The following is a 16,354-nucleotide window of genomic DNA, read 5'->3' on the forward strand; positions in this document are numbered from 1 at the left end:
ATATCACCATCAGCTGTCTCCCTCTGCTGTGAAGACGAGTGCAAAACACAAGCCGGGCGACGAAGTGTGAGTGACCGTGAATAACAACAGCTCGCAAAAAGAAGAAAGGGGCGTGCACCGAAACCATCGCATGCGCATCACGGCCAGAAGAAATAAACACACCGAGGACCATCTGATTTCAACAAAGCATTTTTAAATTTAACAAAATCAAAACAAAAACTAACGTTGAACAGCACGGTGTGTATTAGGTCCAAGTGTGCAGCCAGCGGGCCGCTTAAAGGCCTACTTCACCGGTTCGAATATGAAGGTATTGAAACGTACTTTGTAAATATTACTGTGATGTCACAGTAAAAGACATCACAGTAATATTTACAAAGTAAGTTTTTTTTAACCCTATATTTTTCTTTCTGTGATGTCACGAGAAAGAGAAATATAGGGTTAAAAAAACACTCTTTCTGCCTTTTCTCAGGCTAGGATGAACCGATTTCAATTTTTTTCGCACAACTACATAGGATCTCAGAATTCAATACACCTTCATATTCAAACCGGTGAAGTAGGCCTTTAATTAACCCTCATCAGAAATGCCGACCGAGTTGGATTAAAAACAATCAATGTCAAAATAGTCATAAGTGCTAGAATGCATTCACATTACCAAAAGGCCTACAGTGTGTGTGAATGAAGATGAAGAATTATAAAAACCAAGTGTTCAATTCGGGGTTTGACATATGCGTGGATTAGACCTAGATGCTGTAAATCTACATGTGTTGATTTCGTTAGCCCTTGAATGCAACCAGACTCCAGAGCCTGCGTGCACTTTGGAGGGGCCAACAAACATTTCCACTGTCACCATGACCACCCGTCAAGTCGACACCTAATCCTCTAAACAACAGTGCATTTAAGATAAGAGTACACCAAGTGAAGTAATGCAATCCAAAAATAAGTCTGTTGGATGTATGGTCGTGTGGATTACAGGTTGTTTATGCTTCAGTGTTTTCCTCTTTGTGTAAATGCCAACAAAGCAAAACAAATGTACGTCTGCTTCCCTTTACATATATGTGAAGAAATGTGAAGTATCACATAGGAAGCTTCTCTGCCAGGTGAAAGGGGACGTTTCAGCCAACTGTATACAACTATTTGCATTTCTGATTTTTCAGTTCCACTTTTTTCAAAAAACAACCGTTTAACTGGTTTAAGTGAAAGTGTTAAATGAAGAGCAATTCAGGTTACACCCACATCATCCACTTCCCTTTAACAGACATCACATTCAAATGACAGCAAACATTGATTGAGTACAGTACATGAGCAAAATGAGAGCATTTTTTCTTCTTCTTTACAACCAACTGGAAAATGTTACTTGATTAAAGATGTTGAGTGTATTTTGAAAATATATGTTGATTTGTTCCACTGAAATGATTAGACGTAAGTGCAAAAAAGTGTTTCATTTTGAGACAGCCTGCTGAAAGAGAGAGGAACGCAAGGCTTGATCCAGGCTGATAAACATCATTTCACAAATAATAAAATCACACAGCACAATTTATACTATTACTGTTGCTTTTAGAGCGTTACACTTTTTTTTCTTTTCTTTTTTTGCAAATAGCCCAGAATGGTTTGCCAAATACAGCAATGAAATGCAATCTTAGCAGCCTTGAACATGCTGAAATGGGACAAAAAAAAACCCAAATGATGACGATTGCATCCGTCTCCTTTGGTATTTTTTGTGAAGATACCCACGCACGCGCACAGACACACTCATACAAACACACACAAATAAAAAGACTTTGTTTGTTTCACACTTGCCCATATTAAGTCAGACAGTCACAGCCAGTCTGGTGCCTGGCTCATGCTAATTTCATGCCGCAGTGGGCAAAGGGCTCAAAGAGGAAAAATTAAAATGAAAAAGGAGCCAAATAGAAACTCCAGACAAGATTACAAATTAATACTCCAATGAATCCTTCTTCTTATTTTCTCTTCTACAGCGTATTGCATGATAGGCAGAATCAGGTCAACCACATCAAATTTGGATTCTACTGTGGCGTGATTTAAAAAAAGTCTGTATCAATGCAAAAACTGAGAAAAGGAGGCAAGTAGAAACCACTCGAAGCACTGACAGATACACAGACCCGCGGATCCCTCACCATTCCTTTAGGAGAAGCGGGTCAATGGGACCATCAAGGCTAGTGAATTATAAAAAGCAAATGCAGTTTACTACAGCTTTAAAGGGATAATTCAGTATTATTTAAGTGGGGTTGTATGTGGTATTTATGCATAGTTAGTTTGTTACCTTATGGATATGGCGATCAGCCCAGTCATTTTAAGGAGTTTGGGGAAGACGTTGCTGTAGCAGTAGTCAGTGTTCTATTGTTGCAGAAGGGGCCAGATACATTTTATTTTGCCACATCTATAAATGTTTACCTAGAAGATAAATATCCGTCAACTGCACTCTAAATGTAGGATTTTTTCACTGCTTTAGTTTGCCTCCAGACAGCCGGTCATTTTTGCACTCTTTTCAAGCGTAGTTCATTGTCCAACTGATTGGGGGAGTGATACGCTGCACTGCACCAGTTGTAGTTGCAGTTGTAATACACCATGTAATACATGGCCAAAAAAGGGCAAAAAAAAACAGCTTACTGGAGACTTAACTAAATCAGCAAATCAATCCTTCACTTAGCTACAGTTGAACGAAAATTAAATTTTTTAGGTAAGCATTCATATATGTGGCTAAAAAAACTTTTTCTGCTGGCCCGCTCTGCAACAGTACAAGACTGACTTCTCCCTCAAACACTTACTATGTACTACCTCATACAACCCTATTTCAAATTACACAGAACTATCCCTTTAAGATCAACCTCATAATGGCAAACACTCCCTCCCTCTCTAGTCTATTATGAGGCCATAAAGTTTCTTGGACTTCTGAAATCACAGGAAGATAAGACAAAGAAAGAAGAAGAAACCAGCAAAAAGGAATGTCTAATGCAAGAGTCTTGGTGTAAGGAGACTCCTGAACCCCATGAGGGTTTTCATGATGACAGCAGCATGACAACTGAAGTAAACCAGAGGCAAACAGAGGGAAAGACTGACAAACAGTTAAACAGAAGGGTGGGGTTATGAGCGTCACAGGCTTTGGCAGCAGGGGAGTTTGCTGCCCCTCTGCCCGTCTGAGGTCGGGGGCAGGCTGATGTCCACTACATTGTTGCCTGGAGATTCATCGTTTCCAGATCTGTCCGACATTTGCTTCTGAGATACGATACGGTAGATTTCTGCGAGAGATCAAACGGGCGAGCGTTCAGTAACAAATCATGTGACATTTAGAGGGGGAGGGAATTTCACAGGAAGCTGATCACACATTAACAGTTCATGTCTTTTTATACCTGTGAGAATGCTCTGAAAGGCTTCTTCTACATTGGTGGAGTCCAAGGCGGAGGTTTCAAGAAATGAGAGGGTGTTCTTTTCTGAGTGTGCGGAAAAGAGGAGAGAAATACATTTTTACACATTAAAGCAATGTTAAAATGTATGTTAACAATAAGACACAGCTTGGATTAAATCCAGTATGCTCTTGAGTGGTTAAGAACTGAAGAAAAACAAGATTTTATCTCTATAGGCTCTATAGAAAAGAGTGGCGACATTTTTACTTTCTTTTATCCTATTTTGACAGATTTTAAATCAAGGTTTTTTCATTTATTTTATCGTATAGATCTTATTGGCTTCTTCTTTCATGTATGTTTTTTTTTTATCTTATCTTTTTGGTATTCCATCCCTGTTTTTTTATGTTCATTCCATTTCTATTTCAATTTAAAGCACACTTGTAATGTATGCATGTCATTTCTGTATTGTAAAGGCCCTTTGAACTGCATTTCTTTGAAGAAAAAGGTGCCATACAAAGTTTACAGTTTATCATTATTATTTCAAATACAATAATGCGGTTTCTCTAATGGCTGCACTTCATATATTTTACCTGAAAAGGCCCGAGCCTCATCAGTGGGCACGGCCCTGAGGTGGCGCAGGTCGCTCTTGTTTCCCACCAGCATGATGACGATGTTGTTGTCAGCGTGGTCCCTCAGCTCCTTCAGCCAGCGCTCAACGTTTTCGTACGTCAGGTGTTTGGCGATGTCGTAAACTAAGAGGGCGCCCACCGCACCTCGGTAATACCTGGGCACAGCATGGGTCAGATGAAAACAATCACTTCACACTCTTTAATCTAGAGCAATATTTGCATCAATGTAGACAATGGGCCAATATGATATTTTGATAGCTAAACAATCTTATTATTTCTAAACAACATATAGAATATTTTAAACATTAATAAACCCGTAAAATAAGATAAAATAACAATAAATAATTGAAATGTTCTAAAACCAAACTGAAATAGCAGTCCTTTCAGTGAGCAGCTCAACAAGGTTTTTTAGAGACATGCTCAATTTCTACACATTTATCTCTTTTACTAAAAGTTATGATGCCGGAATATTCTGCATATTAATAAACTTGTACAGTATGTTAACATCCTGTAATACGTTAGAACGGTATCACGGAAAATAATTTTGGTTTTGAAATCTTGAATTTTTCAAACCGCAGTAGAACTTGAAACTGGTTATCTGCCCATGCCTACTTTAATGTTCAATAGTTTGTAGAAAATACTCACGCTGAGGTGATGGCTCTGTAGCGCTCCTGTCCAGCCGTGTCCCAGATTTGAGCCTTGATGGTCTTGCCGTCCACCTGGATACTGCGGGTGGCGAACTCCACCCCGATGGTGCTCTTGCTCTCCAGGTTGAACTCATTTCTCGTGAAACGGGACAGCAGGTTACTCTTCCCCACGCCAGAGTCTCCGATTAGTACCACTAGAACCCAAAATGTACACAGCAAACTCACATTATGACAGCAGACCTGTAGTGTTGATCTGACACAGTGCAAGGGATAAAGGGTTGTGGACTGTGGAGTTCAACCATTGACTGTATGGGTTCTTCATATCTATGTCACATCGTACAGAGTCAGTGAGCATAATATTTCTAGGCTTCATTCCGAATTTCAAGCTAACATTTGTAGATTACAACCACAATAAATATACATAGTTTATTCTATTACGTACACACTTAATACAGTTCAGTTCCTATTCTCAGATTTGTATCCCGGTTTACTGTATTAATGGCTTTTATTGAATTTTGATTCATACACCCCTTTGCACTATTTTTGTGTTTATTAAGGCCTCAGGTGGCACTTTTCACTTGTGTGGGCCTCTTTATACATATTTTGTTTCTCTTTTCTTTATATTGCAAAGGGAGCTTGCGGGTCAAGAACTTCATTGCAAACGACAATGACAAATCAACAATCTTGAATAGAAAATAATTAAGTATATAAGTTAGTATCGTGGGTGACTAGTAAAACATGCCTATCGGTACCTTACTCTTACATTGTTTACAGTTAACCTAACAAGGCTACACAAGACGTTAGAGGACAAATGATACGGCGATAAGAAGCAGCACAGATAAATATGGCAGGCAGCATTCGTGCTCAAGTGTTTGACTAATGTCAACAAGTTAGCTAAGACTCGAAAGGTGAACCAATTTTAAAGTAAAGAGTCGAACTTGGTCTAACACAGGGCGGCATTCGAAAAGCTCGCCGTTTTATGCAAACTTCAGTTCGTCTGTATTGGTTGTGTCGAGGCCAAGCAGCCACCATATTAGCTAGCTTGCTCAGTCACGAGCGTTAAATGCCGTCACTGGACTCGCTGATTGGTCCGCGAGGTTAAGGTCAACTCTACACTACCAAAGTAGACGATATGTACCAGTATACAGTGTTGTATGAACTCATAAGAGTGATAACGGGACTTTCACGACAGCAAACAGCTACCATGTTATCGGTGGCGGAGCTAACTCTAGCATTAACGCTGGCTTAGCTGACTTCCTCAGTTCGTCCTGCCGTGTCACCGAACTTTTACAACGAGGTCAATCATCCATCTCTGAAGAGTACATTACCTTTGAACAAGTAGTCGTATTCATCATCTCGGGTGCCCATTTCAGAAGACTTATTTTGTGTACTTTTTTAAAAGTACTTTACTACTAACAACAACAACCTTTTCCACCGGCAGCTAGTAGGCACCGCCCTCAAGGAAGTGAGCGTGCACGTGAGTTCAGCAACGTAATTTTCGACCAATTGGAAACGTCATTATATTGACTGACGAAGATGTTAACCAATCATTTCGTTTTTTCTTTAAATGCCAACCAATAATCATGCACAGTAGACAACACGGTGGGCATTACACCCTTTGTTCTCCAAACTTTAACGCCCTGGGTTTGGGTTTACCCTACGATGTTACCTTTCTTTATGGTCCATGGGTGTTACCCATGGTGTTACCCATAGGTGTTACCATGTTAATTTATAGATGCGCTCAGTTTATGAACATCCTGAATGGTCACAATGTTTTCTGAACAGTTTATTCAGGAAAATAAAATTATCTGTATCAAACTAAAAAGTTTACCAATATGCAGTATACATTGACTGAAGTAGCCCAGATAGCAAAAATCATCTGGCCCAAATCCGGCCCGGAGGTAGCAGAAGTTCCGGGCCGGATCCGCAAAACGGACCCGGCCCGGTGTCCTTACGCACAACGGGCCAATACCGTCGCGGATCCGTTTTCCACAACTGGGCCGGTACTGGGCCAGCTCCGGAACGGATGTGGTGATTTTGTAGTCATTCAGTCCGAAGGTGGGCCAGACCTGGAGCACGTCCGTAATGGAACTGGCCCAGAGTTTATTTGACTCTGGACCGGATCTGTAAAATGGATCCAAACCGGCACTCAGCCTTTTGTAGATTATTATGGGCTAAATTTTAATTAATAATCGGTTTGATCCACACCACCAGCAGGCATTGTCATAATTCATACCCAAAATGTATACAAAAATAGGGATTTTGGTACATAGTTACATTAAAATTAAATTCTTCTTTGGCTATACATTTCTCTAATTATGTTTTTGTACACTTCACACATTCACATTATATTACAAAGGATAACATGTAATGCCCTTTTTCTGTCATGAAATTACTTTAAAAAAAATCAAATAAACAATGTTCCTAGTTCTTATTATTTTATCTGTGTATAATGCTCTCTATAGTAGCCTACTATAGTAGCCTACTCCAAAGACTGCATTGTTTTTCATACACATACATTGGATTTTAAAAAATGGATACAACTCTAGATACAACTATTTTTGAAACTCATATTACATTTTATTTTAACAAAAACATGTATTCACTGTTAGTCCTGGTAATTTATTTATTGTTCTCATTAATGTTAAACATGATCAGAATATAGTGAAAAGTGACATGACACATTCTTCAAACTGCTTTTATTGTATCCATACAACAGTTCAATTAACAGTCCAAAACCAAATATTTAAGACAAGGCAATACCGGGCAATACACATCACTTGACAGGTCATGTCAAGTGAATGTCAATTAATGACGTCCTGCTGAACTCATTGATGCGTCATTCCTGCAAAGGATAAAATAAACATTAATTACTAAACTGATAATGGCATCAACATCCCAGTCTGAAACCTAATCAAAAGTATTTCTACAGATGTAGTCACAATAACCTCTTATGCTGGAAACACACTGGACGTGGAAGTGCTTCATAACGCAACACAAGCGCGCAAATAGCTCTGAATATCATTGGTTGGCCACACTGGGCGCGCACCTTGCGTACACAACATTGATGGTTTCGGCGTCTGCTCTATTTTTTTCGTGGCAAATTGGACAGTAAACCAATTAAACTGGATAAACAAACACGTTATTGGGATTATAATGTGTTATTAAAGCAGGGGAAGAGCAGAGGCTATCCCCTCTCCCAACAAACACTGTAAAACTGTAAAAATAAGATAACTGATTAAAACATATCAAAATGATGCATCAAGATTCAAGATTCAAGATGGTTTTATTGTCATATGCACAACAATTACAGAGTAGTCGCTGGCAATGGAATTCTTAAGTCTTGGGCTCCTCCAACAGGGCAATAAGAAGTGTAAGACTTAAATAATAAAAATAAAAAACAACAACAATAACAATAACAATAGTAATAATAATGATAATAATAATAATAGTAATAATAAGAATTAAGTGTATAGGAGGAACACAAGGAGAGCAGGTGTGTACATTTACGCACAGCAGTTACAAATACAAACACACAATGTAAATTCATGAGGTTCTTAATAAAGCACGGTAAGACCAGCGCTTTGGGAGCTGACTTGGCGCTCAGAAATGATATCCCAAAGTGCACAACCAAATGATTTTCAGAGCATTTCGAAGCGCTTCCGCGTCCAGTATGTGACATGTGACCATGATTAGAGTATACAAAGATTTGTGAATGATCAATGTATGTAGTGAAGCCTAACAACCGTTAATATCATGGGTTATAGCCACAACAATCCTCAACAATCTGTCAACAGCCATACAGACTGAAGCAGCACTAAAGAAAGTCCCTCCCATATGTGAGACAGCCCACCTTCGATGAGGTTGTGGTATCCCACTTTAATGTGCTATCAGTAGTTTACAGTAAAAAAGCAAATAGGGCTTGTGATTTGACATGCCACTGTATTTGTGGTTAATGCACAATGGGTAAGGTACACTTCAGAACAATTATACTGATATTTACAGTGAATAAACAACAGATTTGGTAACAGGATGGGAAAATCTAGTTACACAATTTAAGCACATGTAGCTTTTCCAGGGCAATAGTTTTCTAATTTCATGTGCTTTGACCCTCCAACAATTTAGCTTTCTGCAAAATTGGACAGTAGTCAAAGTGTATTCTACTTATACTTATTAACCTCAAATCATACGTTTACCTTTGCAATGTTGAGTGTAAATTTAGCGCCCCCTATAATAATATGTAATATATAATAATAAATAATATGTTATCAGCACAGCCAGGTGGGCATGTTTTTAGTGCTGCTTCTGTAATAGAAATTGACAGCTGCTGTGTCAGAATGAAATGCCAAACATGCAGTACAATCCACATTTCTTTTTATTTTGACTGGGACTGTTGATCATTTTCATTAATCAGTAACAACTGATCAAATATATGATTTTTAAATAAATGGAAACCTAATACTGTAACCATGTCAAATTGCAATAGAATATTACATATGGGTAAGAGACAAAGTCCTTTGGGACCCAAAAGTCATGCAGATATTTGTATTGACTGTTGATGTGTAGAATTAAGTATACAAATTGTCCCTTGATAACAAAGCAAACTGGGAAGAATTATTGTTAGACTTCAATATACAGTGTATTTATGAGGTCAGCCAATATTGTTCAGAGGAATGCTGTGATGCCTAAAACAAAATGTAAAGTTCAAAACACAAAACAAATGTTGCTCCAAAATACTAGCACACTGCTTTAACCGAAACTTACCTCGGTAGATGTCTCTTTGGCCTCAGTACGTTCTTCGCCGATCACAACCAGGTTAAACCGTCTCTATTTCCTGTCTGAATCTCTCCTAGCAGCGCGGTTCTTCCTTTCTGTTGGAGAGAATGAGAGAGAGAATGTCACCAAGAGAAATTCTCTGTCTCCTACAATTACTTACAGAATAGACATCAAGTAATTTTTGTAAACACTTTATTTGAAAATGTTATTGCCAACGGCTGTGTATGTAATTGTTGTGAATATGATAATAAAGAAATATTGATTATAGCGTGAAATTTAAAATAACAAAACGGTTTTGTTCTTTACTACTAGCCATGCCCCACTTGTGTTCTACAATACTTACTGATCAACAGACTTCTTGCAACTGCATCTGCAAAATCCTTGACAGTATATTCCAGGTGATTCTTTTGGTGTTCTGTCCTCCTAGCACCATTAGCAGAAATCTGACAAGACAGAAAGGTTTATCAGATAAAAAGACAACACTTGAATACAATTGTGCAATTATTTTGTTGGCTTACAATGTCAGGCCTGAAACTTAAATTTAAATATGTGAAAAATGTTTCACTGGGATCAACCACAACACCCAAAAGTGCCTTCAAGTGAGATGTAGGTATAGCAGTGGATGTAGGTGTAAAAGTTAACCATATTGTGACCTCTAGACTTATTAGACTACTTATATACGTATAATGGCAGTGTCAAGGTGTAATGGCAGTGATATGTGCCGGTGTGAATAGTTGAAATGCGGAAAAAAAACAACTGCATTGCAGATTATCGGCAGTCCATCACCACATCTCACTGCCTGGTGTTAAAGGCTCCTAATGATAGCTACCCAACAAACTTAAAGCAACATTATGGTAACTAACACTCAGTGACACCTGCCAACAAGTATTTTAATGCAACTATCAGTGACAACATCTTAACAGTAGCACTACAAAAGGAGAAAAACTTATGTTATAAATTGTGGTTTACTATCATTGTTGTGAAGTGAGAAATGCAAAAGGATTATTGCAGTACATTACCCAGGACACTACATTTTAGTCTCAATTACACATTTTTAAAATTGTACACAGTGAACAGACCGTTAATGACAGTTGACTAAAATGAACGTTATGGTTTGACCTAAAAATACCCCATTTTAAATGTACCGTAAAGGCAGACCTTAGCAGAAATAAATGACTTACCCTTTTTATCCATCCATGATACTTTCCTGGGGATATGTTAACCTGAAATAGAGAGGTTAAGCTGTCAAATGAAGCTATTCACAATCTTGTTAACCGTTAGCATTGATGGTAGCTTATTTACCTGTGAGTAGCTTAATTTAGCTTTCTAGCTAGCGCGGCTAGAAAACAAACAAACAAGCTGGTAAGATCAATTTAAAACGGCAAAAGTTTCTGAAAGTATGTACAATATCTATAACAGTAAAACAACAATCTGTTTGACAACAACAACAACTTACCGATAGATGATCAACGTGCGCTGACGTCTGCTGCCGTTTGTGCCTCGTCTCAGGTCCGGACTAAACCAAACGGTCGGTTGAAAAAATAACGAACGAATTTGCTGTTCCGGCCCGGAGCCGGTTTGATTCCGCTAACTGACAGTGAAACGCCAACTGTCTACCGGTTTGAAGGCGGCTCCGGTCCAGAGTCGGTTTAATTCCGCTAACTGACCCTGGAACGCCAACTGCTGAGAGTATGAATACTGTATGCGTTCCACATCCGGAACGGAGTTGTAAAACAGCTGCGACTGTTATACGGATCTGCCGGTTCGAAAGCGGATCCGGTCCAGAGTCAGCTGCTATCTGGGGGCCTACTGTACCATTTGAGGAACTTATACTTTATTACTATACTAATGGGGTATTTACATGTCAGGCTGCTACTCCACTACATTTCAGAGGCAAATATTCATTACAATCAATTATCAAAAAACGTCAGTCACTACTAGGTTATTTGCAGATGAAACGTATAAATACAAAATATCAAATCAACTGATATAAACTGCCTAAACTATAATGTGTATTTTATGGATTTATCCATTTGGCAGTACAACAACTCTTATTGTAGTTTTAAAGTAATAACCGCAACATTAAAATAATGCCCATATTCATTCATCAATCATTTTGAATCTAATAATATAATATCTATTTTGCTGGTCACTGTTCACATAAATGGAGTTTTCCTAGGCCTATGAAATTTTAGGTAAAGAGGATGAGTTTGATATTCCTTTTCTGGTGCTGGTTGTCTGATCAGTGGTGGTATCCAATGGCAGCTCACCCTCTATTGATAGGTGTGGACATTTGATAGTCTCTGGCTGTGCTAGAGGGAACTGTAACTTTATCTTAAAGGGTTCAGAATTGCCTCAAGTGATATGCGTGCTGATGTCAAGCGTTTTTTCATGAAACCGTTCCCAAACATTATAGAAACTGCTTTACCTTTTAAAATCAGGCCAACATTTTAAGGAATGCCTTGAGACATAGTTAGTTTCTTCAGACTGAGATGAATTCCGCACGCCACAAGAGCACAGTTTGTTTTAATTGAAGAAACAAAACCTAAAATAAATATGATGCAAACATGATTAAGATAGTTGAAATTACATCCAATAACTATGTGGGAAAATACTTGTAAAACTATTTATTATGTGTCATTGTTTATTATGGTCCTTGCATTTGTTAGTCTATTTCTATTCTAATCCAACTGTATTTGGTACAATCTTGCCATATGAATGATATGCCTAATATGCACCTATATACTGTTTGGTCCCTTAGGCGAAAGGCTCTTCGATAGAATTTTAACATTTTGTCATATTTAAAATCCCCTATCACCCATCTGACTTTTGAGCTCATTGGAAGCCATCAATGTCAAAATTAAATCATCAAATTCTGTATTTTAAGTCCAAGGTCACATCATGTACAAATGGCCCAGGCCAGGCCCATTTCACAGGATAAGCTAGTGATTTCAACAAGGAATCAATAAACAATATCATATTACATTATCTCCATGGACATCAATTCATAGAACTGCTTTATTTTGTATTCATTCTGATTTAATTCCAAACACACACATACAGCCATCTATTTATCCTCACGTATAAATAGATGAATATACACAGATATACATAAATACACATTTCTGATATGCATATTCATTTTTGAAATCATGCTATGTCTTGGTAAAGGACTCTCCCTATTGGATGAGGGCACACAGCGATTTTGAAAACACATACACAACACAGCTGGACAGTTGGAAGAATCCCTATTGATCTGAATGTACAGTAAAACCCACAAATCTTTTCAATATTTTGGATATCTTTCAAAGAAACAGCCGTGGTTTATATACCATAAATATACAGCAGCTGCATCTCAATAAACACACTCAAGAATATGATACATTTAATTGATGTAGATTGCAATCAATTCTTGCCCAGCAGCAAAAATAAAACCAAATAAAAAATAATATTCTCCGATTCAAATGGAAAATATATTTGTATATCTTTATATATGTATTTATACTTTTATGTACACATTCTCTGGAGCACAACTATGAGAAAGAAAAAAATAAATACAACAGCACGAGTGGAAAAACAAATAGAAACCATAGGCCTTACATGTAACATTTCTCAATAAGGCAATCAAAATGAAAAAGCTAGACTGTACAAAATATTGCTGCTATGGTCTCCATCTGATGAACAACAGGAAACTGATTACAACTGGCCACTGCACATCATTAGAAAGGACTGTTTTTTCTTTTTTTTTTACAAGGTTGGACATCGATGGGTCTTCCCTTATACACAAACACACATATAAACATAGAAACCAGCTGAAGAAAACAGTTTCTGATGTTGGATAAAAATTCACTTTTTTTAAACTTTAACTTAAGTCTTACTTGAGAGGTCCTATGATGTCAGCCACAGAGAGATTACAGTTAACACTACAATGACTGTGATTGACTTAACCAACACACACGCACACACACACACACTTGATAATCATAACATAAAGGCTGTCTAAATATCCAACTGTGTGAGCAGAAAAACTAAAATAACTTGATGTACTGTATGTTTATTTGGCCTCTATCACTAGTTCATCTTCAGGTCCCACTTTATAAGTGCAAACAACATTCAACCCATTTACTAAACCGCTGTGTCTCACAATGTTAAACACTGCAACATACAGTGTGTTCATTCAAATATACAGATAACAAAGGTACAACATCGACCGCAAATACTACAACTGAGGCTCTACATCGACAAACATTTGAAATGTCCAGTCGATGGATGTTCTTATTGTGAGGAGGTGAGGGCACTGTCACTGATATGCTGATTATTTTTCCACCTACAAAATGTGAAATTCTATTGTTTATGAACGATTTGTGTGCATCTGTCCAAAAATAGGGCAACACTGGAAGACACTGTAATGATGTGAAGATTACCAATGATTGACAATGTCTGCCGCCTTAGTGTTGCAATCGATGGCTTCCCTCTTGAAGGCGAGAGTCAGAAACCTAAAGCCGTTTCCAAAAGTAGTGATAAAAAAAAAAAAATAATAATAATAATAATGTGGTAACACTTAATTTACAAGACAAAAAACGTAATGTATAAAACATACTTGGAAACTGCTAAAAAGCTGCAGTGATGAAATTATCAAAACAAATATTAAAGTCCTTTGGAAGCAAAAATAAAAGAACCAAGCATTGCCGAGTGAAAAAGAGAAGATGAGAATAAAACCCTCTATATATAGTTCAGAGCAGTACAACTGAAGAAAAGAAATAGAAAATAGTGCAAAGAAAAACTTTGATATAAATAATAAATAATTACGCTACGAATGAAACAACCTCCGATCACTGTATATACTGTATTCACTAAAGGAAATGATGTGTTGTGATTCTTCTCACTAAACCAAAACTGAATATTTTCACTACTGAAACATGAGGATGACACAGACACTATACGTTCTGGTGTGATTGGCCAAACGGTAGTTATCACTGAATCTGCAGTATTTTCTGAGCGCAGAAACAGCCCTCCTAACAACATAGGCTTGACCACAGTCTCCACTCAGCACACTGAAATCTACACGTGGCTCTACATGTCCCTCTCCCAGGAGGACGTCACAGGCAGCAAAGACACCTGGAACCTGGCAGCATTCTGATTCACTCTTCATCCAAATGTCACCGTCCACCACTAAGGTTATCATTTATTCTGTAGTGTTGTTCTTTCAGCTGTTGAAAGGAAGCCAGATGGCGGTGGCTTGGTGGGCTTCACCTGATTGGCCGAAATAGTACATGAGATATTTCAGCGCGCTGCTCTGTGGGAGTGAGTGGGTAAGCCTAAAGAACCTGTTGGGGGGCTTGTGTACTGTACAATGCCTACAGAAATAATATACCTGGAAGTTATGTTTTATAGGCTTACAGCATTGAATCAAAGGGGATTTTAAATGACCCTGAATGTCAAAGTGAAAAGACAAATCTCCACAAAGTGATCAAAATGATTAATTCATTATATTTCCATAGCTTGATGACTGATAACGACCCATGGGACGTTCAATGACTCTTTTTCTAACAGCCTGACTTTTTTCAACGTGTCATTCACCTTCTTTATCGCATTATTTATCATCCGAAACGAAATGACTGCACAAGTGATGACTTAGGTGTCTCCTGTTAAAGGGGGTGAATACAAACTCCTTTTAATTTATTTTATTTGCGTATTTAATTAAGATCAATTCCCAGAGATTTGTTTTACCTTCGACGATAATGGCTTTTATCAGTTGATTGGTGTAAAAAAAAGTCTACTTTGATTCAACGCTGTAAGACAATTTAAACACGAAAACTTCCCAAGGGAGTGAAGACTTTTTTCCGTAGGCACCAAAAGCTACTATGGTCTTACATGAATGTTGAACATACGTATAAGACTACAGCCGTGTACGGGCTACTGTAAGTCACACATACACATTATTAATAAACTGATATAATGTTCATTTTGCACAGGGTAAAAAGGCAGGGACGGTTGGAAATCAGAGAGGTTGTCACAGTCAGGGTCTTTTCTCTGGTACTCAATTCCCTCTTTCTCCTCAGTGTGTTCAGTTTTTCAGTATGCATGTTTAAAGTCCCCTTTCTAACAGAGATCCTGCTGCTACCGCTGACTCCAGTTCTCTGGACTCCAAGTCCTATCCACTGAGATGTTCACTCCACTCTGACAGAGAACTGGCTTTACTGTTGGGAGACAGACACACAGAGGGAATGTATTAGGCACAGTTTACACAGAATATATGTTTCAACTTCCTCAGGGTGTAAAATGTGTAATGTCTTTGGATGCATTACATGCTAACACTGATAGTGTAACAGTGATAAAGGTGAATTATAACAAGAGGGCAAAACAGGAGAGTAGAAACAAGCAAGCATAAATCCCATAAACAAAGCAAACACCCCTAATAGAGTATGATGCGTTTGTGTACTATGAATCAGAGTTTGTTCCTTTGGGTCACATCAATCGGCTAGCGTTAACTCCACATCTTACACAATATCTGATGTGGATTCAGCGGAATATCTTGGATCAACTAAGGATGTGAAGTAGGATTGTCCTATTGTCTTAACAGACATCTATTTTTTAAGGCAGAGGGGCAAGTGTATAAAAACAGTTAAGTCTTTAAATTCAGGACACTTTTTCTCTCTCTCTCTCTACAGTTAAGTTTGGAAAAGACGGCAGGAAAAACTTGATTCGGACATCCCTGGTGTGAAGGTGTGTCTGTGAGGATGAAAAATAAAATGGTAAGAAAAAAAAAGCTTAATAAAGCCTTATAAGAGCATGGCATACAGCAGAGTATAGGCACATGCTGCAAACACTGAACAAAGCTGGTGGAAGAAAAAGCTACCATAAAACTGTCAGATCCTAGTTATGTTTCTAAGTTGACTAAATGTTTTTTTTTATGAATTCAATTGTTATCTGTGAGATT

General features: G+C 38.0%; 2 protein-coding genes and 1 long non-coding RNA gene across 3 annotated transcripts in view; all 3 read right to left on the minus strand.

Moving 5' to 3' along the window:
- Positions 1-206: 206 nt before the first annotated feature.
- On the minus strand, positions 207-6,102 carry LOC307254741 (ras-related protein Rab-11B-like). The gene is made up of 5 exons (XM_080033231.1): positions 5,967-6,102; positions 4,637-4,832; positions 3,953-4,146; positions 3,369-3,449; positions 207-3,257 (listed from the first exon to the last, which is right to left on the minus strand). Exons 1-5 carry the CDS (start codon positions 6,004-6,006, stop codon positions 3,112-3,114), a joined length of 657 nt encoding a protein of 218 aa, XP_079889357.1. The 5' UTR covers positions 6,007-6,102; the 3' UTR covers positions 207-3,111.
- A 1,244-nt stretch (positions 6,103-7,346) lies between these two features.
- On the minus strand, positions 7,347-11,125 carry LOC307254757. Its single transcript, XR_013844997.1, has 6 exons — positions 10,871-11,125; positions 10,717-10,753; positions 10,596-10,637; positions 9,758-9,857; positions 9,403-9,509; positions 7,347-7,483 (listed from the first exon to the last, which is right to left on the minus strand). It is a non-coding gene; the product is annotated as an uncharacterized lncRNA (long non-coding RNA).
- A 4,409-nt stretch (positions 11,126-15,534) lies between these two features.
- Positions 15,535-16,354, minus strand: part of pip5k1ca (phosphatidylinositol-4-phosphate 5-kinase, type I, gamma a) — a gene marked incomplete at its 3' end in the record, with an annotated part of 40,011 nt that continues 39,191 nt past the window's right edge. Inside the window, exon 19 of the mRNA XM_080032837.1 lies at positions 15,535-15,614. Within this exon, the coding sequence (XP_079888963.1) occupies positions 15,535-15,614 (80 nt within the window). The remainder of the gene's footprint in view (positions 15,615-16,354) is intronic.

The sequence above is a fragment of the Ammodytes marinus genome (genome assembly GCF_949987685.1).
Source record: "Ammodytes marinus genome assembly, chromosome: 8".
In the NCBI taxonomy this organism is placed as follows: Eukaryota; Metazoa; Chordata; class Actinopteri; order Uranoscopiformes; family Ammodytidae; genus Ammodytes; species Ammodytes marinus.

Bases quoted from the DNA above. Each gene is read 5' to 3' on its own strand.
- LOC307254741 (XM_080033231.1), bottom strand. From the start codon at position 6,006: ATGGGCACCCGAGATGATGAATACGACTACTTGTTCAAAG. The intron at 4,833-5,966 runs GTAATGTACTCT...TTTGGGTTCTAG, and splicing joins ATACGACTACTTGTTCAAAG to TGGTACTAATCGGAGACTCT. The intron at 3,450-3,952 runs GTAAAATATATG...CCGCACACTCAG, and splicing joins TGAGGCTCGGGCCTTTTCAG to AAAAGAACACCCTCTCATTT.